Here is a 27,862-nt window from a genome sequence, read left to right as displayed (position 1 = left end):
TGCAAGCAACCAACTGCTCTTCTTTTAGAAGCATAAAATGGGTCTAAACATGGTGGTTCCAATGACCTTTTTCCCACTTTTGACAAAATGATTTTTCTTTTCCAATGGCTGTCTGCTCCATTCAATGCATTCTCCTAATGGGAGTAAAACCACCAGTGAACAATCCCTAGCGAAATGCGTTTGAAATAAGGTTTCACTTCCATTTGAACATTTATACTCAAATACTGGAAGTGCCAAACCTTGGAATGTGAGTGGCAGCTGTCAGGATTGGCAGTAACAAGGCAGAGTTTCCTCCTGACTTAAAGAGTTTGTCCAGTGTTAGTAGAGGGGCAAGTTGCAAAACCTTTCCCTTCATTATTTAACTGACTTGACAGGGGCTGCTGTATAAACAAAAGATATTGAACTATGCAGAGCTGTTGTAGAACACCCAAAAGATAATGAAGCTGCAACTAGGGTAATTATTATGTAATTAATATTTGAATTAATCCAGGTGCCCCTAGACTATTTCCCCCCACCCCCCCAACCCTGACCGGCTTCTTGCCCTGTTAGAAGCAAACAGGGTGCGTTTACTGAGTATGTGGCATCATAGCCAAGCAACAAACGTCATTGCTCATATTTCACCTTTAATGGGGTTTCTTTTATCAGATATTCATCATCAATTGCTAAAGTAGAATTCATAGTACACTAGTTAAAAAACAAACAAAACAAAAACATGTTTATGAATAGTGATCCTTATTACATTTCTATTTCTCATCCAGTTTAAAAGTACAATGACACCAGTGAATTGACAATGTACCAGTGTGGCTCCCCTTGTAAAATTCCCCACCCTCAGTGAGTCTTCCCTGGCAGTGACAGTGGCTTCCTATTAGAAACACTATCTGCTACTTAGACGCCAGACAGGCAACCCCAGGGGCAGGTGTTTTAACACCCTGAGATTGTCAGTCCGGACAGCAATTAGCAGAAAGAGCACTTCCAATGGGAAGTCACGCCCTGCTTTTATGTCAGCTCTACCCAGTTTTAAGGGCTGCAGCCAGTGCAGTCTCTAGAAGCCGGTGTTTGTGCACATACTGTATGCCAGTCGTGGGTCCTGACAGATGCATGGCGCTCGTGCAATGTACCTTGCACATGCTGAAAAGAACGGAGACCGGGCCGCTGACCAGACTGCAGCTAAGGCAACCCTTCCCACATAAAAGGGTAGGAGCTGCCACTGCCTGAGACTATATGCTAGGGCATATAAATCAAGCCTCTTTTAATGAAGTCATTCAGAAACTGTCATTTCCACATGATTAAAAGTTTCAGGGCAATAGCTAAAGCAGGGACATCTTCTGCAAAACGCTAATTAGCGTGTCAGGGCCACAGTCCCCATTATTCTCTATGGAGATTGCAGTCTCATATTATCTACCAAACTCCAAAAAGCGTAGCTTTTCAGGGCTTGGCTCCTTAGATTAACACCATCCTCAAATGGCGTTAAATGCTTTGTCCCTATGGATGTATGGATCTTGCAATCCCTCTCCTGCAGCCTCCATTCTCTGGTGCACTTTTTTCAGTAAATGACACTGCACATAAAAGTGTTGAGGTATCTCCCGAAAATGATAAAGACTCCTTGCTTTGTACTGAGATGTATTGCGCAGGGACAGCTGGTTCCTGCAACTGCTGTCTCTGCATAAATTTTTAATACATAGTTGTAATAACAATGTTAAAATCGCTAATACCAGCCACAACGAGGATTGTTAATAATCGTGGCACTGCTGTGATTTTTGCTACATAGGCCCCTAAATGTTCATTCGCATTCAGGTCTGAATTTAACATTAGACATTTATGAACCAATGACCTCATTAGAGTTAAGAATAAAACCAGCTAGAGGGTGCTTTTTCGCATGTTGGCAAAACCATGTTTCGATGCAAGGGGTCAAATCTAAACTTTGGGAAAGGAGATGTCCTAGACAACTTTAAATCAAAACTGCCCAGTAAATGTTGCTACATAATAAGGTAGTATTTAACCATGGTTTGCAGCTGGATTTGCTCCTACCACAGGGGCGGTTTCAAGGGGAGGGCTGGCCGGACTATTGCCCTGGGGGGCTGCTGCAGTCACCCCGACAACGCAATCTGTTAGAGGCACACACTGCACTGCCTCTGTTTACTTCCAGGCACTGGAACACTAGGACCTATCAGCACTAGGAGTCTGCTCTGCTACCGATGGTGCTATGTAGAGAAGATGGAAGGGGTAGAGTGGAGATAGAGGAGGACAAGAGGCAGAAGGGACGGGATGGGCTTTCAAAAGAACATAACTCACTTGTGGCTGGGCCCGCTGGAGGGGCCAGCCATTGGGAACGAGAGCTATGACTCATATTCCTGGACAGCCAATACAAGGGTCCTGTACAACAAGCCCTACAAAAACAAATCCAGTTCCCCAATCAGAGAGTAGTGCACTGCGTCTCTTGTATTGATGCAAATGCAATTCAGGATCCACAAAATGAGACAGCTTCAACAACCCACCCTCCAGGAACTTTGAATTCAGGTGGAAAACACAAGTTTAATAACACAGCTGCATATCATGTACATTCATGCATAGAAATATTTGATGCACACAACTGGTATTCTCTGACACTCATATTTGTGTATGTGTGTAGTTGGGGCTTTTGGCATTCCCTTCCATTCCATCTCCACCTGTTATTCCCTCTGTGTTCTTCCAATCCCCCTCTGTGTGCCTCCCATCTCCTCCTGTTCTTCCCCATTCCTCCCAGCTCTCCCTGTTCACCTGAACAAACATTCAATGTGAGGTCCAATGGGCGGCTGCAGTTTGTTTTGTTTTTAAGCTAGTCACCAGCCGCTTTTGTGTAGAATCTTTCCGTCTTCCTCCCATCACCCTCTGTTCTTTCCCCTCCGTTTCTCCCATCTTCCCGTTTGCCTCCTTTCTACCCGTTTTCCCATGTTCTTCCCCCTGTTCTTCCCAGTCTTCCTATCGTCTCCCCATGTTCTTCCCTGTTTCTTCCTGTGGTCTCCTTCTATTCTTCCCCATCTTCCACCTGTTTTCCTTCCATCTCCTTCTGTTCTTCCCCGTTTTCCTCCCAGCTCCCTCTGTTCTTACCCTTGTATTCCTCCCATCTGGCACCACTCTGTTCTTTCCTGTTCCTCCTGCCTCTCCCTGTTCACCTAAGCAAACATTCTAGCTGTCCTTTTTATGTGACAAGTCACCAGCCGGTGTTGTGGAGGATCCTCTGTTCCGGCCTAGTGAGAAAATTGGTGAGTGAGAGTGGGTGAGTGGATACAGATTGGTGGGTTACTGAGGGCAGACAGAGGAATATGTTCTTATATATTCAGACGCACCTCACTGTAACAGCAGTGTGAGTTATCATAGAGCTGTAACTAGACTTTTTGGTGCCCTGTGCCAGAAAGAGCTTTGGCGCCCCCCTCATTTTTCAAAGGGACATAATGCACCCAAAAAAAAGGGGAATGGCCTCATGGGGTAGGGCCAGGTAAGAGATAGGAGAGGCCAGGAGATGCTGGAGATGAAATAAGAGGAAGCTACAAATGTGAATGATAATAAACAGAAATTTTACAGGACTAAACAGCGCCCTCTGACCTGTGGTGCCCTGTACGATGGCACCGGTCGCACTACCCTAGCTACGGCCCTGAGTTATCACCACGTGGAGGGGGTGGCAGTGTGCTGTGTGCCTTGCATCACATAGGCCTATTGTTATGCTACATCTGAGATACTGTATGTTCATTTTTTTGTGGATGGGTGGGCAAAGGAAATTTTCGCCCTGGGCTCAGCTTGGCCCTGTCCTTCCACTAGATGAAGTTTTAAATATGGCTTTTTCCTGACAACTTTTTTTTTTTTTTTTTTTTTATTACTCTCCCCAATTAAAAATTAAGTGATTGTGAAAAATGCTTTCTTGATCAGGTGTGTGGACTGGGGAGTTATATGAGGAATATATTTTAAGTTAGGTGGAAGTAAATTGTTTAGGGTTGTAGCAAAGCATACTCCTCTTTGACAGGACCAACAGAACTATGGAATGTAGAGCAGGTGTGGCTAGTGGATGAGGTAGGATTTAGTCTGTGACAATGGTCCTTAGTTAGCTAATTCCCGTTTTTACGACATACCTGTTTTGAGACACCGAATGGTTGTTGTAAATTGTGCATTTAATCATAAAATACCCATACTTTATACATCAGATTAGAAAACTGTTAACACTAGAGCTAAAACAGAATCTGTAAAAATGAGGCGCAAAGAGAAAAAATAAATATATGCTGCATGCACAATTTCCATCTTTAGTCTATTTTGTAAATGTTGTGCATGTTAGCACAGGGGAATAATGAACACTATGCTTAGAAGAAATTGCTCAGCATTATTCTGGTTCTGTGGGAAAAGCCCCTGATGCTCACATAGCACAATTATACCATAGTAAAGATTCTGTAAGATTAGAAGTTAAGTGGTACCAGCAACACAAACTAATAAGAAAGTTCAACAAATTTAGTTAAAGCAATGTTTTTGCTAAATACACTTTTACACATTTAAAATATAAGTTTATTTTCCCAATAAACTTAAACAATTATCTGATTTCTGCCTGTGCTGCTATTACACACCTGCATTACTGTGCATGACCCTACAGACATGCTCAGTTGGTACCGAGCTGCTGACTACTGTATCTAGTGCGGAAACTTATTCTCTATATCAGTTTAGAATGTTTGCAGTCTATACTCAACTGCAGTGTTTCCCAAACTCATTCCTCAAGGAGCACTAAAGCTGGCCATACACCAGACCAACTTTCCTCCAACCATTCAACTAGTTGGTTGGAATGACAATACGGTAATGCGTGGGAGCAAATGACAATCGTCGATTTGCTCCCAAACACTGGAAAATGGACGAAAGCTGTTAATCAGACAAGTTTTTTTTAAATCAAACAGATTTAACAAATTTGCCTGAACAAGTTTTTTTGTGTTTTCTGGTGTTTGGGAGCAAATGGCTGATTGTCATTTGCTCCCATACATTACCGAATTTTCATTCCAACCAACCAAATAGTTGGATGGTTGGAGGACAGTTGGTCTGGTGTATGGCCTGCTTTAGGGATCTATATACTAATAATCGCAGACCAGCTGCAATTATTATGTATCCATATCGCCGGGAATATTTTCATTATCAATGAAAATAAACCCCCGCTATGTACAAAGGTTAACCGCTGTCCCTGCAAGTTATATGCCCCGCAAAATGGAGAAGTCTTTCACAGAAGTGAAATATTTCTCCGGGAGAAACTGACACTGCGCATGCACAGTGTCACCTTCTGTAGCCGGCCCGGGACTGCGAGAGAGAACGGAAGATTTCTCTCCTGCCCCTGGAGCCTTCATAGGCTTATGAAGGTGGTATAAACTACCAGGGCTAGACTCGTAGTCCCCATCTATAATAATGGGGACTGCAATTTGAAGTGCTAATTCGCACTTTGCTGGAGATATCTGTGAAATCTCCTGCATTGTGCTTTTAGGGGCATATGTATCAAAGCTTGATGCAAGATAAAATTGTGAGATATATATCACCAAACAATTAGCTTCTAACTTAATTTTGCAGGCTGTGTTTAAGAAATGATAGTTTGGAGCCGATTGGTTGGTGATATATATTTCACAATTGTATCTCACATCAAGCTGTGATACATATGCCCCTTGGTACATAACAATACATAAAATTATGCAGAAACCGCAGTTTCTACATAATTTGATGTAAAAACACAGCTTGATACATAGGGCCCTAAAAGTGGATGTTTTCCAGGTCTCCTCACAGAATCACAAATCAAATGATTAGCTTCACCTGTGGATCTTCGAAAATGTGTCAGCCAGTAATGAATACACCTGTGCACCAACTAGGAAATATGGAAACCATGCAATTCTCCCTGAGGAATGAGTTTGGGAAACCATGCACTACTGTAGATGTTAACATGTCCCCAGACAGTATTGAAACCATATACAGGGGCAATTTATTAATAATTACATTTGCAATGCGATCTGGGCGTGATATTAACTCCCATGATCGCATTGCAGGATATGATTACAGTGCCTGAAAGCAGGCCCACTGAGAGCCGCAGCGGGCCGGGGTAATAGGGGGCGTGGCCTAATCGCGGGAGGCGTGGCCACGCCCCTTCCCGAAAAAATAAAGATATACAGCGCGCTGGGGAGGGGGCGCTCTGAGCCCCCTCAGCCCTGCTCAAAGCCAGGGTGGGCGCGATCAGTGTGATCGCTCCCCCCCACAGGCATTGGAGACTGCTGTGGCTGCTACTCAGCAGCCACAGCAGTCTCCACTGCAGCTCAGCACACGCTGTGTGCTGGGCTGCTGTGAGGGAGGGGGGAGCGGCGCCGGACACGGGCCCCGCCGGGCCCCTCAGGAAGCCCAAGCCTGGGTAATCTGTACCCGCTCCCCCCCCCTCTCGGCGCCCCTGCCTGAAAGTAACCAAATTCACCCGTAGTGACAGTGGGGCCCATTTATGCCCCTGATCGCATTGCAAAATGCGATCCTGTCTGCCGGATGTATTATCTGGGACATGCAGGGAGACGGGCTCCGAAAAGAGCCTTTCCCTGCGATGTCTCTGGTGGGCAGTCGGGGCTTCTGCGCATGTGCAGTCCCGCAGACTGCACATGACCGGTGCCCATTGCCAGCGGAGGGATCTGGGAGATCCCTCCGCTGGCTGACATGCGGTAAGTCTCCATAGACTACAGCGGCTAACGCTATCTTCAGATGGTGTTAGCTGCTGGGGCCAATATTGGGAATGCTTCGCATTCCAGATATTGATACATTTGGCAGCATCGCATACCCCATAGAAACCTATGGGGGAGGCGGCTGCTAGTGGCAATGGAGGGATCGCAGCAAGTATCGGAGATATCTGCTGCGCTTCCTCCTTCATACATCCGGGGGACCCTTAGTATTTGAGGTAAACCCCTGAAAACAGGTATTTTTGGGGAATTGACTTCAAATTCACTTTGATAAATGGGCCCCTAAGTCTCCGAAAAGGAGCCCATCCCTGCAATGCGCTGGGAGTAAACTGACCGCATCATGTGCTGTGGCCATTGCCGGGGGAGGTTCCTTTGGAACCCTCTCTCGGTAATTTTTGCGATATGTAGCCCATAGGCTCCAGTGGCTTATGCCATCTTCAAATGGCGTACGCCGATGCATTCCAGAACTTGGTAAAACCAACAGCATCGCATCCCCCATAGAAAACTATGGGGGCTGCAGCTGCTGGCGGAAATGGAGGGCTGCGATCCCTTCAAAATACATTCAGGGGCTACTAAATATTTGCCGGTATCCCCCGAAAACAGGTGTTTTCAGGAAATATGCTGCAAATATTTAATGATAAATAGACCCCATAATCTGTTTGCAGATAGTTGATGTTATGCAGTATGTAGAGTATAGCTACATGCATACACAAGCAAACAGGGGAAACACTACTTCCCCTCTCCTTTTGCCTGTGTGCTATTAAAAAGGTTTGCAGCTCATGCATTACAGACAAAAAATTGCTACTAATCATGTCAATTTACAGGAATGCAGTATGAATATCCTCCTGTATCACATACACCTCAAAGCTTGCAGACCATGTTAGTAAGAATGTATGGTCTGGACACAGCAGGCAATGATAGATGGTAACAGCCTGCATCTGTGGTCACCAGAGCCATGTGCATACATACAAGGCAGGGATTGCTATGCTATGTCAAAGCCTGGAATTCAGCTCCTATCATACACACTGTATCTAGAGGAATAATCACGCTAGTATCACACAACATGGACATGACAGTAGTGTGAGTGGAGCCATCTCTACCGTGACTAGTGTGGGACTTGCAGAGGTCTCTACTCCCACTCAGGGGTTAAGGATGGTCTCTGTAACAATGCTGAGCAGGAAACATCTCTGCAGAGCCGCAGACACATCTCTGTGCAGCTGCCTGCCTCTCCACTCGTGCTATGGAGAAGACATGGCCATCCAAACAATGACATCTGAACAGCGCTCGATTAAAAAAAAAATTATATATGTCAGGCGTGACAAATTATCTTGAATGATCATTGCAAATTTAGTTCCTTTGCTATAGGTCTACTGCAGCGTTCTCCCCAAGGGAAGAAGAGAATTAAAAAAAAAAGAAGAAGAAGATTCCTTTCAGTCTTCAGGAAAGGTCATCATGTGCCTTGTGCGGGGTGGATATTCGATATTATTAGACAGGGTTCCCTCATCTGCAGCCAAACTATCCGCGACCGGTAGGAGAAGCACCTGCTCCATGACACTGTGCCCCATTACAAGCACCAAACAGCAACATAATCATTATAACAAAATAATCGGCAACTCGGAATAATAAAACAAGGCTAGATTAAGCAAACACCGTAATAAAGTTTCGTGTGACTACGTAAGGCTGAGAAAGACACGTAACTGCTTCTATGTAACAATAGCGCACAGTAGGACACAATGGCTTTAGCAGTGATTGGGCTATAGAATGGCTTAGACCATAGAACCTGTGCAGATGTATCCCATATCTCCCAAGAAGCCACAGTACACTATAATGCACACACACTGCTGCTTGCAGTAACTGGTGCAAAAAGAAAAAACCTGGAAAGAGCGCTAGGATGGATGCTGACCGCAGACAATAATGAATGGAAGCAGTACTCACAGTGCGAAGGAATTGTATCTCATCCTCCACTTCGCCCCCTTCAGCCATGGCTCTTGAGGAGTCAGCTCTGCTAAGACTCTGCTAGCCTCCACTGGCGGCTCAACGTGCTGTGCAGCTCTTCTCCCAGCAATATTAGCATACAGCTAATCCACAGCCATATAGGGAGCAGAGCTGCTACCGTGTACTAACTCTACTGCACTGCAGACTGTCAACCCCCTCAGTGCCAGCAGCAGCACAATCTCACACATCTCTACATACACACTCCTTTTCCTTTGACATCAAGCTAATACATCACAAAGCCTGTGGAGTTCAACCTACACAACGTTGCCCAATAGAACGTGCAAGCTGTCAGGTATATACACCACTAGACATCAAGTTGTGTAGATATGTTTAGAAACACACAGGGTCTATGTTCAGGACTGCATACGAATGTTATTCATATATAACCTATTTTTTTATTGGGATGTAGATAGGACACATCTAAACAGATACTATGTGGCAAATGTGTCTTCTATAAATCTCGTTTACTACTGTGCTTTTACATTTGCAAGGAGAGACCACTGATTTGAGCAAGCATGTTGCCAGCGTGGATAGCGCCTGGCACGTCCTAGATGTGAAATCATTACGTTCCCCTCTGCAGATCTGTGATGCACTGCGATATGCTGTATTACTATTATTACTGCCTTCCCATTGGGCAAGCTCTTGAAACACAATCAATACCCTGTGTGCGGCGGGGCACATCTGAATGTAATTCTCTGGTCAGGTTAGCTTCTTCCTAATAAATGAGACCTGTGGCCGGCTTTCGCCTAATACAGAGTAGGAAGATTGCTGAGCTTTAGACAAATATCAATCTCTTGAGCAGCAACAGATAAACCTTGCAGCTGCAGCTTTCTGTAACTGTACACACAGATTCACATTCACAGCAGCGCAACACAGCAATTTAAGTCATTTGAAAGCACATGGTGTATACAATTCTAGTAAGGGAAATAAAACCGGTATCAAAAGTATAATTTGCTCCAAGTGGGGTCTATGTACTACTGCCACAATTATTCTGTATCCGTGTGCAGCGTGGGCCTGATTCAGAGACGGACGCTAATGCAATTTTCACGCAGATTGAGCGATTTACCATTGCGCTTGCGTATAAGCCGCAATGCGCGTGCACAGCGATCACATTGCGATTGTGGACGGACAGTGGATCCCATCACAAAGTGACTGACAGGTTGTCAGCGTTTGGGGGTGGTCAGACAAACGCAGGCGTGCCTGTCCGTTTAAACGCTGTTACATGGGTGTGCATAAATTAGCCACTGCTATTGCATGCTCAGCTCTGCGTGTCAGAAGAGCACCCAAGGCTGCGGCAGGTCACTGATGTGCTTTGATGTTACCGATATTTACGCAGGTATGATATGCGTCGAAGCACGCAGGTAAAAAGGCAGCAGTGTGTGTCTTTATGCTAGGGTGATCTTTGCTAATATTTGCATACTTTCGGTGTTGTGCTGCGTATGTAATTGCAGCTGCGATCGCATTAGTATCCATCTCTGAATTAGGCGCAGTGTCAGCTTCCGGAACCAGCTGGAGGTTGTGAGACAGAGGAGCTCATTCAGACCCGCTCGCTAGATGCATTAGCTCGCTCCCAGCGTATGCAAATCTAACGCATGCCCAGCAAGGCAGGCGATAACACGGCAAGGCATTAGCATGCCTACTAGCGAGCGACCACTTTGTGTATGCAGACGCCCTTTAGCCATTCATAAGACGCCCACTTGCACAAGTCATCTCCTGGAAGTGCATGAAAACATTGGTACATCGAGCACCATCGGATGCGATCGCAGCGTTTGAGGTTGACTATACCTTGTCGCAAGCACTGCGATCACTTCAGTGTGAAATACAACCAGGTGACGTGTACTCTGACGCTGCCTGTTAATTATGCACGGCGTTGAAACACTCAGGCACACCTGCATTCGCACCTCCACTCCCCCGTTTCTAATGGCCTGCCCTTGTTACCACCCACAAACGGCCACTCCAGTCACTCATTCAACTGGGCTGTCTATGCTGGGCGAGCGAGCACTTCCCGATCTTTCGCAGAGGTTTGCGCAGCACTTTGCGATACGCATGCGCAGATTGCAAAAATTGGCCAGCTTCGAGTGATCGCATCCTAGCGAGTGGGTCTGAATAAACTCACCAGATATTGAAAGCTCTTTCTCCTGCTCCTAAGCCTCCATAGGCTTAAACCAGTTTACACCATCTGAAGATGGTGTAAACTACCAGGGCCAAACTCCGAAAAGCTTAACTCTTTAGGTGCATACACACACAACTATTTTTTGAACGATTAACGATATTGTTTATCATTCAATCGTTGAAAAAATCGTTCACTTTCTGAGTTAAAGCGATGAACGATTATCGTTCATGCGCGTTCATGTTTGTAGTTTGTAGTTCAGTCAGACTGTCCAACTCAACGATTATCAGTAAGGGAATATGCAAAAATCGTTTGTAGTTCAAAAAAAATCGTTCATTACATTTAGCAAATGAATGATTTCAGTAAATGATTTTCGTTAATTTTTCCCCTTGAAAAAATTAATGAAAATCGTTTACTAAAATCGTTCATTTACTAAATCGTTGTGTGTGTATGCAGCTTTTGGAGTTTGGTACATAGGGGTCAGAGCTGTAACTAGACTTTTTGGTGCCTTGGGCCAGAAAGAGCATTGGTGCCCCCCCCTCCCCCATTTTTCAAATAGGGACATGAGAGGCACGTCCAAAAAGGGGCGTGGCTTCATGGGGAAGCGCCATGACAATTCTAATTTGTCCCGTACGATGATGAAGAGGTACAGATCCCTCTGTACCACTGTTATACAAGTGTCACTGCCAAATACAGTGTGAATCCATTGGCCTCATTGATGATACACAATAATTAGGCAGTATAACTCACCAACTCTAGATGTAGCAGAGCACTGGTGAAGCTGCACCTGCAGCAGGATTTGTACATCAGAACATCCGTGCACAAGCCTGTAGTCAGCAGTGTAGATCTTCGACTGATGGTATAGAAAGAGTGCTGCTTGTAGTGTATATGCAGCAAATATCAGCACGGGGAGATCCTTGCTGTACGCTGAGCCAGCCTGGGTTGTCTTAACAGCAGTGTGGGCCCTGTGCAAAGCAATGCACTGGGGCCCCTACCCTCCCATTCACGGGAAAAAAATGTAAATGGTCAATAAAATTAAACCTCTCTCTGCATGCCCATCAGACCTCCCACACATGCAGAGAGACTCTATCTGACTGGTCTGAAGCCAGCGGATGAAGTGAAGCTGGGACTGAAGTGAGTACTCGTCACCGGGGGGGGGATGGGGTGGGGGAGGTTAGATCAGAATACAGTGCACCGACAGCCGGCTTATAATAAACAGATTTACCAACTGGCCTCGGCTGTAGGGGGGCGGGTTGGTGGGCCCCTACAAGATTTGGGCCCTTGGGCAACTGCCCAACAAGCCCAATGGAAGAGATGGCCCTGGAGCCAGCAGCGGAACCCACCAGCAAGGGTACACGAGGTGTGCTGGTAACATCTGGATCAGGAATCTGTGGCTGTGTTCAGGTCTGCCATCAGAAATTGTGGGGCAGATAGCTCCATGTTTAAGCTGTCTGACTGCCATGTACTGTATGAAGTTGGCTACGGGAACCCGACAGTCATAATACCGATACCGGCATCCCAACAGGGTTAGGATACCAATACCTGTTGGTAAGTGTCCTAAGCCTACCTCTAAACCCAACACTCCCCGTAGCCTAAACCTAATGCCCCCCCCCCCCCCCCCCGCCTGCAGTATGTCTCTAAATCTCCCCCTAGAGCCTATCCCTAAACCTCCCCCTAGTGCCTATTCCTAACCTGCTTTTAGCCCCAATACTTGCCGTCGGGTTGCCAACGGTCAGGATGCTGGCACCGGGATTGTGACTGGTGTCGGGTTTCCAGTGACGGCATTATGAGCATCGGGATATAAACTACATCTCACTGTCATACAGAATTTTGAAATGTGTGTGGTAAATAATAAAAGAGTATGTGACTGAAGGTGCTTGGAGAGGTGGCCAGTTAGAGGAGGAGTTGGCTAGCACAGAAGGTGTAATGGTTGACATTGGTTCGATTCCCACTATGACCCTAACTGCCTGGAGTTTGTATATTCTCCCTGTGCTTGCGTGGGTTTCCTCCGGGTGCTCCGGTTCCTCCCACACTCCAAAAATATAATGGTAGGTTAATTGGCTCCCAAAAAAAAAGTTAACCCTAGTGTGTACATGTGTGCATGTGGTAAGGAACATAGGGCCTGATTCAGACCCACTCGCGAGTGCTATGTGCTTGCAAGCGGGTCGATGGTGGCCCAGTGCGCATGCGCACGATGGAGCCGGCTCCGTCGTGCGCATGCGCGAGACCCGGATAGCGACGGGCAAACCGTCGCTCTGGGTCTCGTACCAAAGGGGGCGTGCTGTCGATGTTGAGTGACAGCACGCCCCCTTTGGTGGGTGGGCTGGGGGCGTGGCTGCCCAGACGGAGGCGTTACCATGGGAACGCCTACCGTCTGGGGCCGGCCCCTCTGACATCACAAGTGATGTCAGTGGGAGTGCCTACGGCTATGTTAGAGCCGAAAGCACTCTTGGGCTTGCGGCAACGAGACTCTACCACGAGGGTCTCGTCGCAAGCCCAATGGTCGCGATGGTCTTGCCAATCGCGACCATCTTCCTGGCCGCTCGCTATAGCTGTGGGTGGTCACCCACAGCTATGCGAGCGGCCAGGAGGCCGCTCTGAAAAACAAGAAGGACGGCCCTGATTCAGAGCGAGCGCTCTGTCAGAGCGTCCGGCTCTGAATCAGGGCCATAGATTGTAAGCTCCACTGGGGCAGGGAGTGATGTGAATGGGCAAGTATTATCTATAAAGCGCTGCAGAATATGTGTGCGCTATATAAATAATAATAAATAAATAGATAGGAGTTAGGAGCAGCCAGAAGATGCCTGGGATAAAAGAAGAGGAAGCTACAAGTAAGAATGATTATAAACAGAAAAGTGACAAGCCTGAGCAGTGCCCCCTGCCCTGTTGTGGCCTGTGCTGTGGTTCATGTCGCATCACCCTAATTATGGCCCTGCAGATCGTAGTCCCGGGGACTGTGATCTGCAGTGCTAATTAGCACTTTGCCAGAGACTTCTGTGAAATCTCCTGCATTGTGCTATTAGTACATAGGTACAATACATAAAATTATGTAAAAAACAGCTTGATACATGAGTCCCGTACCTGTGACCAGATCACAAAAAAAAAAAAAGGGGTTTATTAATAAATGATGAATAATCAGAATTGTAACACTGCAGATCTTGTTAACATATAGTATAATCTTGCTATCACTATAGTTGCAGGTCTGAAAGTAGCCATGGATATTGTTTATGGTATATTTATTTTTTTAATTAATTTAAAACATTATGTTAAAATCCAATCAGTGTATCATCCATCTTGCAAAATCAGCAAACACTCATATATAGGGGCTGTGACCAGATGACCTCTCTTCCCGCCAAGCAGCCACAGATCCCATTGGATCTTGGGATATAAGTGATTCCCTCTTACCTTCAGTAACCGCCTGTTACTGATTCTGTCCACTGTGGAAGGGTAACACGCTGCCACTACCAAACTCCTACAATTGGCGCTTAGAAAAGCTTATTTCCACCCAAGCTCTTACCACCGACACCTGAAACCGATTCTGCTGCATATACGTAGACAAACTGTGGCCACACCTCCTGATGGATGTTGGCTGATACCCACTGATCCCTCGCAATGGACTAGGCTCTGCACGGTAGCTGGCAGAGGGCTTGAGCTTGGAGATACTACACTTAATCCATAACAGCCGGAGAACAGAATAGCATTTGGCGCAATTCTGTTGTCGCAGGATTCAGATGCAGTCGTTGTAAAGACAAGATGTTTATTGCTCAAATAGTCTTCAAAAAGACTCTTCCGCTTGGCTTAGAGGGTACAGCATACAGATGTTCACAGCAGTACAATACTTCTGATGTTCAAAAGATACACACAAACCAGGCTCTCAGGCCTTCTTTTATGTTACTCCAATACACATTACCAAAGGGGGTAAGTCCATTCTGTCATTTTTACCCAATAAACTTAAGTGCATGTGCCTTATATGCACAAGGCATGCTCACCTTTAACATTGTCCCTAATGGACAGTGGTGAGTGGTCACTTCTCTGTGCCTGAGCCCACCTGCAGAGCTCGTCAATGCCCAGGTGCCACCACGTCTGGGATGAAAAAGTTCCCTCCAAAACATACTTCCAGAAATCTGCTAAGGGACCAAGCCTGCCACCTCTAGCCTGAATTCGAGCTCCAGAGATGGGTAACCAAGGTCCCCAGGCAGGGTTTCTTGGCCACGGAGGGGAAGCTCTTTGGCACTCCCTGAAACCACTTAGCTGGCTGTGTTAGGCAGCCTTCCCTCTACCTTCTCATGCCATTTCCCAGCATGAGGCTGCAGAAGAAGGTATTTAATTTACCTGGGATGGAGGCTTGAGGTCCAGCAGCCCATAGAGAGCTCTGGATCCCCCTGGACCTCCAAGGACCAAAGGTTACTTGAATTTAACTTTAAATTATACATTCAAAACATTTTACATTAAAAATATATTTACCCCTTTGTGCCGTTGCCAGCGCTGCCATCAGAAATTGTGGGGCCCAGGACTGACATAATCGGCAGCTCCCCCCAGTCCCATTTTGTCTCTCCAGTCCCCTTGTGTGTCTCCAGCTCTAGCGTCTCTCCAGCCCCAGCGTTTCTCCAATGCAGCTCCCCAGTGTCTCTCCAGCCCCTTCTGTCTCTATAGCCTCAGCATGTCTCTCCAGCCCCCTTCTATTTGTATAGCCCCAGCATGTCTCTTCTGCCACTTTCTGTCTCTATAGCCCCAGAGTGTCTTACCAGCCCCCTTCTGTCTCTGTAGCCCCAGTGTGTCTTTCAGGACCTTTTCTGTCTCTATAGCCCCAGCGTGTCTCTCAGGCCCCCTTCTGTCTCTATAGCCCCAGTGTGTCTCTCTGGCCCCTTTCTGTCTCTATAGCCCCAGTGTGTATCTCAGGCCCCCTTCTGTCTCTGTAGCCCTAGCATGTCTCTCCAGCCCCAGCATGTCTCTCTAGCCCAGTAATTGCAAAATACACGCTAAAGCCATTTTTTGCGTGTTTTAGGAAGTTAGGGACCTGGTTTTAAAACTCAGTGAGTCCTGAAGGATGCGCTGTGTGTGCTTCCTCTGTGCAGTGCCACAGCAACCAATCACCGCCAGCGACTTCTTCTCATCCAATCGCCGCTGGCGGATTTTCCTCACTACAGCTCCCAGAATCCCCCTAGTGCTTGTGGCTCCTCCTCCTCCCTCTGTGTCCGCTTTCTGCCAGTGCCCGCTCCTTGCTCACGCAGAGTCTCAGTCACAGTCTGGTCCCTCTTCCTCACATGCTGCTCCCGCCTTAGCCGCAGCCACTCTCCGGTCACTGCTTCAGCCTCCGCACTGTAGTGATGTCGGGGGGAAATGACAGCAGCATCGGCTTGGAGGTGTCGGCCTTGCTGTGCAGAAACACATCCCTAAGCTGGTGCCGCTGCTGCTGGAAGATGGGGGAATCTCTGGAAGAGAAGAGCGCCTTGGAGCAGATGAGGAAGTTCCTATCTGACCCTCAGGTTCACACGGTGCTGGTGGAGAGGAGTGCCCTTAAAGGTGAGGGCACCTGTCCCTGACCGGCTGTGTGGTCCCTGTACCTGGTGTTATTGGCCGGCTGTGTGGCCCCTGTCCCTGGTGTTATTGGCCACCTGTGTGCTCCCTGCCTGTGTCTGGTGTTGCCGGCCTTCTGTGGCCCCTGTTGCTGGCCGGCTGCGTGGCCCGTTCCCTGGGGTCGCTTGCCAGCTGTTAGGCACGTCCTTGGTGTTGCTGGACGGCTCTGTGGTTCTGTCACTGGCTGGCTGTGTGGCCCCTTCCCATGCCTATGTAACTGCATGTGTTCCTTCACTAGCCCCAACTGTGTAGCTGTGTGTATTTCCCCTGACTGTTAACTGTGTGCACCCCTCACCTTACCCTCTGCACTACCTGCCCCTAACCTCTTCCTTGCCCATAATACTGCCCCAACTATCTACCCTTGCCCCCTCCATACCCTCAGCACTGCCTGTTCCTAACCTCCTCCTTGCCCCCACTACTGCCCCAGCTGCTATCTACCCTTACCCCTTCCCTTACCTTAGTATTGCCTCGCCTAATCCCTTCCTTGCCCCAGCTGCTATCTACCATTGCCCCCTTCCTACCCCCAGCACTACCTGCTCCTAGTGTCTTATACCCTATATATATATGTATATATCTTGATGTGTTCAATACTTATTTTACCCGCTGTTTATATACAGGGGGTAAAATAAGTATTGAACACATCAACATGTTTCACAGTAAATATATTTGTAATGGGGCTATTGTAATGAAATTTTCACCAAATGTCAGTAACGGGATGCAGTCATGTGACCAGCGGCCTCACAATCCCGACAGCGGAATGCCGACTACGGCGTTATGATAGGCGTCGAAATACCGATGCCTATCATAATCCCGATGCCGGAATACCGAGGACGACATCCCGAATGAAGTTAAGTCTGGGGCACCCTTAGCGTTAGCTGCAGGATGGGAGGGTTAGGATTAGGGAGTCTAGCGGGGTTAGGGTTAGGTCTGGGTGGGGGAGATTAGGATTAGGCACCCCTAGGGGGGAGGGTTAGGGTTAGGCACCCCCAGGGAGAGGTTAGGGTTAGGCAACCCCTCGGGAGGGTTAGGTTTAGAGAGCGGTAAGGGGGGTTAGGGTTAGGCACCTCCTGGGGTAGATTAGGGTTAGGCACTAGGGGGGGAGGTCAGGTTTACGCACCACTAAGGGAGGGTTAGGGGGGTCAGGGGAGGTAAGGGTACTTAACTGCCTCTGTCGGGATCTTGATCCTGTTGGCCAGCCGCTGTTGGGATTTGAACCGGCATTTCAATCCCATTCTGTCAGCAATAATTGATGCAATCCACACATGCAAAGAAATCAAACCATAGATGTCCATAAATTAAGTTATGTGTAATAATGTGAAATGATACAGGAAAACGTATTGAACACGCTTACTGGAATTTAATACTTCGTACAAAAGCCTTTGGCCCTCATTCAGAGCCGTACGCTCTGAGCAGAGCGCACGCTCTGCATGAGGGCCGGGCTCCATTTTCATGGAGCGTCCTCCTGGACGCTCGTATAGCTGTGGGTCACCACCCACAGGCTATACGAGCGTGCATTTTGATGGCCGCGATGGTCGTGACCATCGCGACCATCGAAATTGCGAGCCGGAGCCTGCGGTTGAGGTTTTCAACCGCAAGCTCCGGAGTGATTTTGGCTCTATCAGAGCCAAAATCACTCCCACTGACATCACTAGTGATGTCAGTGGGCCGGCTTCTGACGGGAGGCGTTCCCGCGGGAACGCCCCCGTCAGGGAGGCACGCCCCCGGCACGCCCACCAAAGGGGGCGTGCTGTCAATCAACATTGACAGCACGCCCCCTTTGATCGGACACAACGAGCGAAGGAAAGTCCTTCGCTCGTTGTGTCTGGCGCATGCGCACGACGGAGCTCCCTCCGTCGTGCGCATGCTCAGTGCAGACCATCGACCCACTTGCGAGCGGACAGCCGCTCGCGAGTGGGTCTGAATCAGGCCCTTTGTTGGTAATGACAGCTTCAAGATGCCTCCTGTATGGAGAAACTAGTCACATGCATTGCTCAGGTGTGATTTTGGCCCATTCTTCCACACAAACAGTCTTCAAATCTTGAAGGTTCTGTGGGCCTCTTTCTATGTTCTCTTCTATGTTCTTTTCATAGATTTTCAATTGGATTTAAGTCTATTGATTGCCTGGGCCATTCTAGCAGCTTTATTTTTTTTACTCTGAAAAAAATTGAGAGTGTCCTTGGCTGTGTGTTTGGGATCATTGTCTTGCTAAAATGTCCACTCTTTTTTCATCTTCAGCATCCTGGTAGATGGCAGCAGATTTTTATCAAGAATGTCTCGGTACATTTTTCCATTCATCCTTCCTTCAATCATATGAAGTATGTCAGTATCATTTGCTGAAAAACAGCCCACACCATGATGTTCCCACCTCCAAACTTCACTGTTGGTATGGTGTTATTGGGGTGATGTGCAGTGCCATTTCTCCTCCAAACATGGTGTGTATTATGGCATCCAAAGAGTAAAATTTTGGTCTCATTTGACCAGACTAAACTCTCCCAGTATTTCACAGGCTTGTCCAAATGTTGTGCAGCAAACTTTAAACGAGCTTCAACATGCGTTTTCTTCAGCAATGGAGTCTTACATGGTGAGCGTGCATACAGGCCATGGTGGTTGAGTGCATTACTTTCTTTGAAACAATTGTACCTGCTAATTCCAGGTCTTTCTGAAGCTCTACACAAGTGGTCCTTGGCTCTTGAACAACTCTTCTGATAATTTTTTTCACTCCTCTGTCAGAAATCTTGTGATGAGCACCTGGTCATGGCCGGTTTATGGTGAAATTATGGCTTTCCACTTCCAGATTATGGCCCCAACAGTGCTCACTGGAATATTCAGAAGTTTAGAAATACTTCTGTAACCAATGCCATCTGTATGTTTTGCAACAATAAGGTTGCGAAGGTCTTGAGAGAGCTCTTTGCTTTTACCCATCATGAGATGTTTCTTGTGTGACACCTTGGTAATGAGACACTTTTTTATAGGTCATCAGTTGGGACTGAACCATCTTATATTAATTTGCACTGACAAGGGGCAGGATTTCTTTGTAATCACTGATGGATTCTGGTGTCTTGGCTTTCCAAGCCTTTTTGCACCTCCCTTTCTTCATGTGTTCAATAGTTTTTCCCTGTGTCATTTCACATTATTACACATAACTTAATTTATGGACATCTATGGTATGATTTCTTTGCATGTGTGGATTTCATGGGTTGTTGCTGACATTTGGTGAAAATGTCATTACAAAAGCCCCCCCATTACAAATATATTTACTGAGAAAAATGTTGATGTGTTCAATACCTATTTTACCCGCTATATATATATATATATATTGTGATAGGATCACTGGTAAAGTGGTCTGTGGCAGGTACATTTGTCCCAGATTCCTGTCTTTTGTGTTTTAAACCCCCAGGAGAAAGTCTGCAGTGTAGCAGGCTTGAGTTTCGGCTTTTTGAAAAGCCGGTTTGGGACCTGGGGGTTGTGGGTGAGAGGAGAGGGAGGGCTCCACCCACGGCCACTCCAGGTTTTGGTTCTCGCAGCCTGGTAACAGGCTTGTTAGTTTTCCACCTGAGAGTGGCCAATATAAGCCTAGTGTGTTTAGGGCTGAGTGTCTCACCTGGGAGAGCAGGCAGGGAGTTTGCTCAGAGACACTTGAAAAACCTATTTGTGAGTACTGTGCTGTGCTTTGTTGCTGGCGAGGGCATTAGGCCCTGCCAGGTTCTGGTAGTGAGGGAACTACCTGTGAAGTTAGTGCCCCGACAGGGCTAGGATTTATGTTTATGTTTTCTTTATGTTATTTCTGACATTGTACAAATAAAGACTGGCACCGACCAGCTTGTACTTGCATCCAGACTGGTGTGCTGCTTCCCTGCTGCTGTGTGTGTGTGTAAGGAAGGAGTCCTCTACCCAGGAGAGGGACCCCCTAACCTAACTGTGTCACAATATGGTGGAGAATGCGGGCACCCACACACACTGAAGTTGCAGCGAGAGGAAAACTTTCCGTTTAAAAATTAAAGGGACAGACGCCCAATTTGTGAGTGTGGAAATAACACTGTGTTCTTGGAGTCCCATACAGGAGGCGTCAGCCAATGCTCAGAGAGGCAAGGTTCAGCTTCCAACCTACACCCCAGGACAAAATGGAGGACATTATTAAGGCCTTGCTTCAAGCTACAGCAGCTCAGCAGGAGACAAACAAAATTCAGCAGGAATCTAACAGACTTCAACAGGTCGCCATCGAGGAAACCCGCCAGGCCTTAGCTGAAAACCGCCAGGCCTTAGCGGAAAACAGCCAGGCCATAAAGGAGGTGGTACAACACCTGGTCGCCCGGCCCAGAGATGTTAATACTGGTCCTCCCACCACCACTCACTCCGTACGAGCCAGTCACTTCCTCCAAAAGATGACTTCGGGCGATGATGTGGAGGCCTATCTCGCCGCATTTGAAAGAACGGCCGAAAGGGAGAGTTGGCCCCAGGAGCAGTGGGCGAGTCTGGTGGCACCTTTTTTGTCTGGGGAGCCACAAAAAAGCATATTTCGACTTGTTTTATGGGAGACACCCAAGGGGGTTACTAGACATTGCCAAAGAGACATGGGAGGGGCAGTCTAGTCCTTACAAAACGGTGATTAAGTATGTTTCTCAAATGCAGCAGAGAATTGCTGCGGTAGTGCCGATAGTGAGAGAGCACCTGGAGAAGGCTCAACAGGCACAGCAGAGGGTATACAACCGCAATGCTCGGTTACGCAGCTTTGCTCCTGGGGACAGAGTGTTAGTATTGGTTCCCACTGTGGAAAATAAACTTTTGGCTAAATGGCAAGGGCCCTTTGAAATCTTAGAAAGAGTGGGGCAGGTCAATTACAAAGTTTACCAGCCGGGGAAAAGAATGTCGGAACAGATATACCATATAAATCTGTTGAAGCCCTGGAAAGATAGAACGGTACTGTCGGCCGTCCGAGACCCTCCAGTAAGTCCAGGGCCCTTAGTTCCCGAAGTGACAGTGGCAAAAACCCTGTCGGCAATTCAACAACAAGAGGTCAAGGAGTTTCTGATTAGAAATAGGGTGCTGTTCTCTGACGTACCTGGGAAAACCTCGGTCATTAAACATGACATCATCACTGACCCAGGGGTTAAAGTTAATCTAAAGCCCTATAGGTTACCAGAAGCACAAAGAGAATCGGTGTCGAAAGAAATTAAAAATATGCTAGAGTTAGGAGTTTTTGAAGAATCACATAGTGAATGGTCAAGTCCCATTGTGTTAATTCCAAAGCCCGACGGGATTGTGCGTTTCTGCAATGACTTCCGAAAGTTGAACAGTGTTTCAAAATTCGATGCCTACCCGATGCCAAGAGTGGATGAACTGATTGAGAGACTAGGGACGGCAAGGTATTTAACCACTGTTGACCTAACCAAAGGGTATTGGCAAGTACCGTTAACCGAGAGCGTCAAACAAAAGACAGCTTTTTCAGCGCCAGAGGGCTTGTTTCAGTACAAGATGTTGCCCTTCGGGCTACATGGGGCACCTGCTACCTTCCAAAGAATGATGGACAGGATTCTAAGGCCCCATAGACGGTATGCTGCTGCTTATCTGGATGACGTGGTCGTTCATAGTCCTGATTGGCAGTCTCACTTACCCAGGGTACAAGCAGTGTTGGACTCCATCTATAAGGCAGGTTTGACAGCCAACCCAAAAAAGTGTTGTCTAGGCATGGGGGAAGTAAAATATCTGGGATACACCATTGCAGAGGCCTGATAAAGCCTCAGCTCAATAAAGTTGATGCCATACAAAACTGGCCACGGCCTCTGAATAAGAAGCAGGTGAGAGCCTTCTTGGGAATTACGGGGTACTACAGGAGGTTTATACCCAACTTTGCCACCATGGCAGTCCCACTGACGGACCTGACCAAAGGCAAACAAAAAGTCATGGTAGAATGGAGTCCTGAGGCAGAGAAAGCTTTTCAGGAGTTGAAAGTAGCGTTGTGTTCCCAACTAGTCCTGATGACTCCTAATTTTGAAAGGAAATTCATAGTACAAACCGATGCATCAGAAGTAGGTATAGGAGCGGTCCTGTCCCAGAACAAGGAGGGTGAGGAACACCCTATTTTCTATCTTAGCAGAAAGTTGAATGTACATGAGAGAAACTATGCCACAGTGGAGAAGGAGGCGTTGGCCATAAAGTGGGCGTTAGAGGCTCTCAGGTACTACTTGGTCGGAAGAAAGTTCAAATTGATCACTGACCATGCCCCTCTGAAGTGGATGTCTGAAAATAAGGACAGTAATGCGAGAATTACAACATGGTTCTTGGCGTTACAAACTTTAAAATTTTCAGTGGAACACAGGCCAGGAAGCCAGCTGGCCAATGCTGACGCGTTGTCACGCGTTCATTGTTTGGGGGCTTCAGTTGTTCCGCCCCACAGGTCGAAACAGAGGGGGGGGATATGTGATAGGATCACTGGTAAAGTGGTCTGTGGCAGGTACATTTGTCCCAGATTCCTGTCTTTTGTGTTTTAAACCCCCAGGAGAAAGTCTGCAGTGTAGCAGGCTTGAGTTTCGGCTTTTTGAAAAGCCGGTTTGGGACCTGGGGGTTGTGGGTGAGAGGAGAGGGAGGGCTCCACCCACGGCCACTCCAGGTTTTGGTTCTCGCAGCCTGGTAACAGGCTTGTTAGTTTTCCACCTGAGAGTGGCCAATATAAGCCTAGTGTGAGAGCAGGCAGGGAGTTTGCTCAGAGACACTTGAAAAACCTATTTGTGAGTACTGTGCTGTGCTTTGTTGCTGGCGAGGGCATTAGGCTCTGCCAGGTTCTGGTAGTGAGGGAACTACCTGTGAAGTTAGTGCCCCGACAGGGCTAGGATTTATGTTTATGTTTTCTTTATGTTATTTCTGACATTGTACAAATAAAGACTGGCGCCGACCAGCTTGTACTTGCATCCAGACTGGTGTGCTGCTTCCCTGCTGCTGTGTGTGTGTGTAAGGAAGGAGTCCTCTACCCAGGAGAGGGACCCCCTAACCTAACTGTGTCACAATATATATATATATATATATATATATATTCCTTTGTTACTCTCTGCAACAACATGGAACTGAGGAGTATGGATAATAATGATGGACAATTTCTATATTAGGGATTTTTAACAGTGCTGTTGTTTGAAACTTTGAATTATCTACTCCGGTAAATGGTAGTTCTAGCTGAATAGCAACAGAACTCTGGAGCACATCAATCACATGATACTCTGGCTTGAGTATTGTGCAAATCACTTCAGCACTCAATGATATTATACTCAGTGTATGGATGAGAAAACAGTATCAGAGGGCCTGATTCAAAGATGCAACGGTAATGTGAAAATATGCTTATTCCGCAGGAAGCATCTGAATGCAAAAGACACCCACTGCCAGTATCGCAGATCTTAGGGCTGCATCTACAGATGCAGCACTGGATCACCATTGTGCATCCATCAGCCATCTAAGTAAGCCTAAGCCAGTAAGGTGCTTTTACCACAGCATGTTAATCATGCTGTACAGTAGTTAAGGGGGGACTGCAAGCGATCAAGCAGGACTCGTTCTGCACATACGCAGAAAACATCGAAATTTTACATAAACCATCAGGTTTGCTTAAAAATCCGCATCAGGCCAACTGTCATGATAATCAAGATTACCCTTAAAATGCCTCAGATAAACAAAGCAAAACATTTTAGATTGATGACACACATTTCCCTGAATTTCATAACCTGATACATAAATAAAGTGATATAGAATTAATTATCACATATAAAGTAGCACAACACATCTGTCTCCTTGAATATTATATTAGCCCAATCCTTTGTCCCTGATAATTAAAAATAATAATCCACGTAATAGTAAGCTATTACATAACCACTTAACTGTAAAGGGGAATGTAGGTTGTCCAAATGCAGTTTTTTGCTGCTCATGACAAAATATATAACATAGGTATATTTCTATATGTGAAATTGAGTTATTTTCTAACTAGAGTTAGATGGCAATGGCACATGAAGTAGGAACATTTCTAACATCTTTGACCAGTTTAAGACGTTGCATACTGTAAAAAATTGTTAGGGCACCTCTGTGCACAAAAGTTTCATAAATCGTAGCTGCATACATTTATTTTGATAAAAGCTTGACAGCTAGAGTAGCACTAAACTATTGAAAAACTGTTTTGTATTTGCGTGTTTTTGCAATTTTTGTGTTTTTATTCGTACACAAGATGGGGAGCTAGAAGTTCTAGTGAGGATTAATAATGAATGTGTATTTTTTTATTTTTTTTAAACAAAATTTTCTTTATTGAGGCATGAAAGTAAAAAGAAAAAGTACAATGGTCATAAGTGAGATATGAGTAAGTATAAATATCCAACAAAAGTAATAGAACATCATAGTCTAGACCAGTATCAAGTTAGTTGGTAAATGGAAGGTAGACCCGGATCTAAATCCCCCAAAAAATAGGAACCATAGCACCCGTGAATCACAGCTAATGAGAGAGAGTTCTTCAAGTCACTGGTCATGGGCTTTGGTAAAGGAAATCCAAGGGATCCTGAGATTACATACGGTTTCGTACCAAAGTGTACCCTAGAAACACCTCTAAAACTTTCAAAAAGAGAAGAAGGGAGGTTGTCAATGTAGCTCTCCCATCTCCCAAAGAAATGTTTGGTGCAACTCTTTTTGCAGCAAGGCCTCCAACCAATCCATACAAAAAACATGGAAGAGTTTTTTCTAAAAAGAGTGAGAATTGTGGGGTAACGTGTTATATCAAATCAAGCAAAAGAAATTGTTAAAATATTATATATCAATGTGTTTGTTACTCATGTTTTACGTAAACCTGGCACATAGTGTTAAAAACCCGTACACAACTTGCAATAACTTCTATTAGAAACATTTTAAGTACATGTACATTGTTATTGTTTCGGAAAACTGGAAGTATCTGTTCCACTATTTTTAAACTCAACCATTGTCAACATTATCAGTTGGGCTGCTGCAAGCTCTCAAAGAATCCAAAGTCTATGGTTCTAATTAAGGTCACCAATTTTGTAGCTGCCCCTACCATGCACATACCTGTATTATAAAATTTAGTAACACTCATAATTAGATATAGTACTTCTGTGGATTTCTGCTGTTGAAGCCCTACACCAGTGTTGGCTAACCTTGACACTCCAGCTGTTATGGAACTATATATCCCAGCATGCCCTGCCACAGTTTTAGCATGCCCTAATAGCAAAACTGTAGCAGTGCATGCTGGGTTATGTAGTTCCATAACAGCTGTAGTGTCAAGGTTAGCCAACACTTCCCTACACCAAATACCTTCCTATCAATCGATCAAAAATAAAACAAATATAATAAATGTAATATTTTTTTTAAATGACTTGACTTCTAGTAAACCACTATTTATTTAGGCTCCTAACATTGGGCCTGATTCAGAGCCGTTCGCTATTTGCGGTCGTTCGTTCAAAAACAAGGGGTGGCTATTCAAATGATCCGTTCTCAAATTGCAGTCTGTTCACACCTCTAAGTCTGAACGAGCGAGCAAAACATACGCTCGTTTATTTGTTAAAAACGCCCCCTGGCCGCTCGCACCATATGTCATGTCCGCTATTTATTAGATTAATCGAGTACATCGACCAGCGTATGAACTGCTCGCTATTCTTGTGGTTGGTTTTTGCTACCACAATCTTGCGAGCAGTTCTGGCTATAAAATAACCCAGTGACGTGGTCAATGACGCTGCTGTATTAATTATGCACACCCATAAAACGCCCGTTTTGACCTTTAAGCACGCCTGCGTTCTGATCTCCACTCCCCGTTTTCAAGCACCTTCCCCTGTTACCACCCACATACGCCTCATTCTGTCACTCAAAATAGCAGGCATTCGCTATATTGCGAGCACATGAATTTCGGCCGCACTGACTGGTTCGCGCATGCGTATAACGATCCGTACGCATGCGCAGATGTGCGAACATCGCTCGGAACGAGCGTACTGCCGCTAGCGAGTGGCTCTGAATGAGGGCCATTATACATTAATTCAAGTGTAGACACTACTGGCACATACTAGAAAAAGCCATTGAATGCTGCTGGTATGCCTCAAGAGATTATGTTTGAAGAGCTTCCAATCTCCTGAAAAATTATTAAAATCATTTCAGTCACATCCATTGCATACATTTTTAGGCTACTGCTATTGATGTAATCATCCTCTGAATATGTATCTATGAGAATTAATAACCACCAGAAAGGTAAGGTTCAGTATTTTTACATACAAGTATAGGAAAGCATGCTGAAGTCAAAAGGAAACCAGTAGTTCTTTATGGACTGGATAAAATTATTCAAATTGCTTTGGCACAGAAAGCTAATGATTCTTAAAGAAGCACTATGTGAAATCGACATCTGCCAGCACAACTGTAACTTGCACTACAAACCTGAATTGGGAACACTCAAGAACAGCTCAGAACACATTGTGCATATTTGATGCACCATTTTTCCTCTTATGTTAATAATTACACAAGTTAGCTAATTACATTCTTGATTTAAGTAATCAGATATCTATAATATGCAGAGATGCATAGATGCTGTATCATTATTTAGAATCAGAGGGAAGAGAAGAGAGCTAGATGAAAATATCAGAAAACTCTACAATAGATCAGCAGTATGGTATATAAATTAAATTAGCTAATAAATATACATGCACTAACAATAGGACCATTTTCTGCAAACATTTGGCTGAATGTCAGAGAAGGACAGGAATGCGTGAAGGGGTAACCCCACTATTATCAATGGCTGAAAAGCTAATGGCTTTTTCACATACGGAAATATGGATTGTCCCAGATTGGGATCAGTGGGGATGGTGTTGGGGTTAAAGCATATAGTTAATTAGCATAGTCTTATATGGGCAATTAAAACAATAAGACAATGGGATTTTAAATGGAGGCTGGCTGTTGATTCATATAGTGGATACACACTTGTCGATATATTGTTCATTCAATCAACGAACGGTATATCGCGGATGCACCGACGGCTGCGTATACCGAATATGTCTGTGAACTATGTCATTCACAAACATATCAGGTTGGCCCTGCAGCACAGCCAGTGAAAGATATATCAGTGCACCTGCATGTGTGTACGGACGAAACACAAATTGCCTGTACACTTACTGCAGAGACCGCCGACAATGACATCTCAATTGAGCGGGCACATTTAAATGCCCGCCCAGTTGTGATGTCAGGCCAGATATATCAAGTGGCCGATTGGTAAGTGTGTATGGGTTAAAATTTGGTCGCTCGAATGGCGGATCGGTCTAATGACCGATCCGTCATTGTAGTGTGTACCCAGCATTAGGAAGCCACAAAAGATATGCTAGAGATGGCAACTAGGCAAAATATTAGCTTCAATTGAAATCCATACTCAGTAAACAAAAGCCGTTGAGTCAGTGTATTGACAAAAGTGTGAAGCTAAGTAGTTTCTTCTTTAATCAACTATTTCTGAATATCCTCCGTGAGACAATATTTGTAATAT

General features: G+C 45.8%; 1 protein-coding gene across 1 annotated transcript in view; it reads right to left on the bottom strand.

Annotated features, from left to right (window-relative positions):
- RYR3 (ryanodine receptor 3) overlaps positions 1-8,693 on the bottom strand; it is a 763,398-nt gene extending 754,705 nt beyond the window's left edge. Inside the window, exon 1 of the mRNA XM_088456566.1 lies at positions 8,631-8,693. Within this exon, the coding sequence (XP_088312692.1) occupies positions 8,631-8,678 (48 nt within the window). The 5' untranslated portion in view covers positions 8,679-8,693. The remainder of the gene's footprint in view (positions 1-8,630) is intronic.
- Between the last annotated feature and the right edge of the window lie 19,169 nt (positions 8,694-27,862).

This window comes from Taudactylus pleione, unplaced genomic scaffold, assembly GCF_031769625.1.
Source record: "Taudactylus pleione unplaced genomic scaffold, aTauple2 ptg000707l, whole genome shotgun sequence".
NCBI lineage: Eukaryota > Metazoa > Chordata > Amphibia > Anura > Myobatrachidae > Taudactylus > Taudactylus pleione.
Note: the sequence above shows the minus strand (reverse complement) of the source record. Positions and strands in the feature narration are given on the sequence as shown.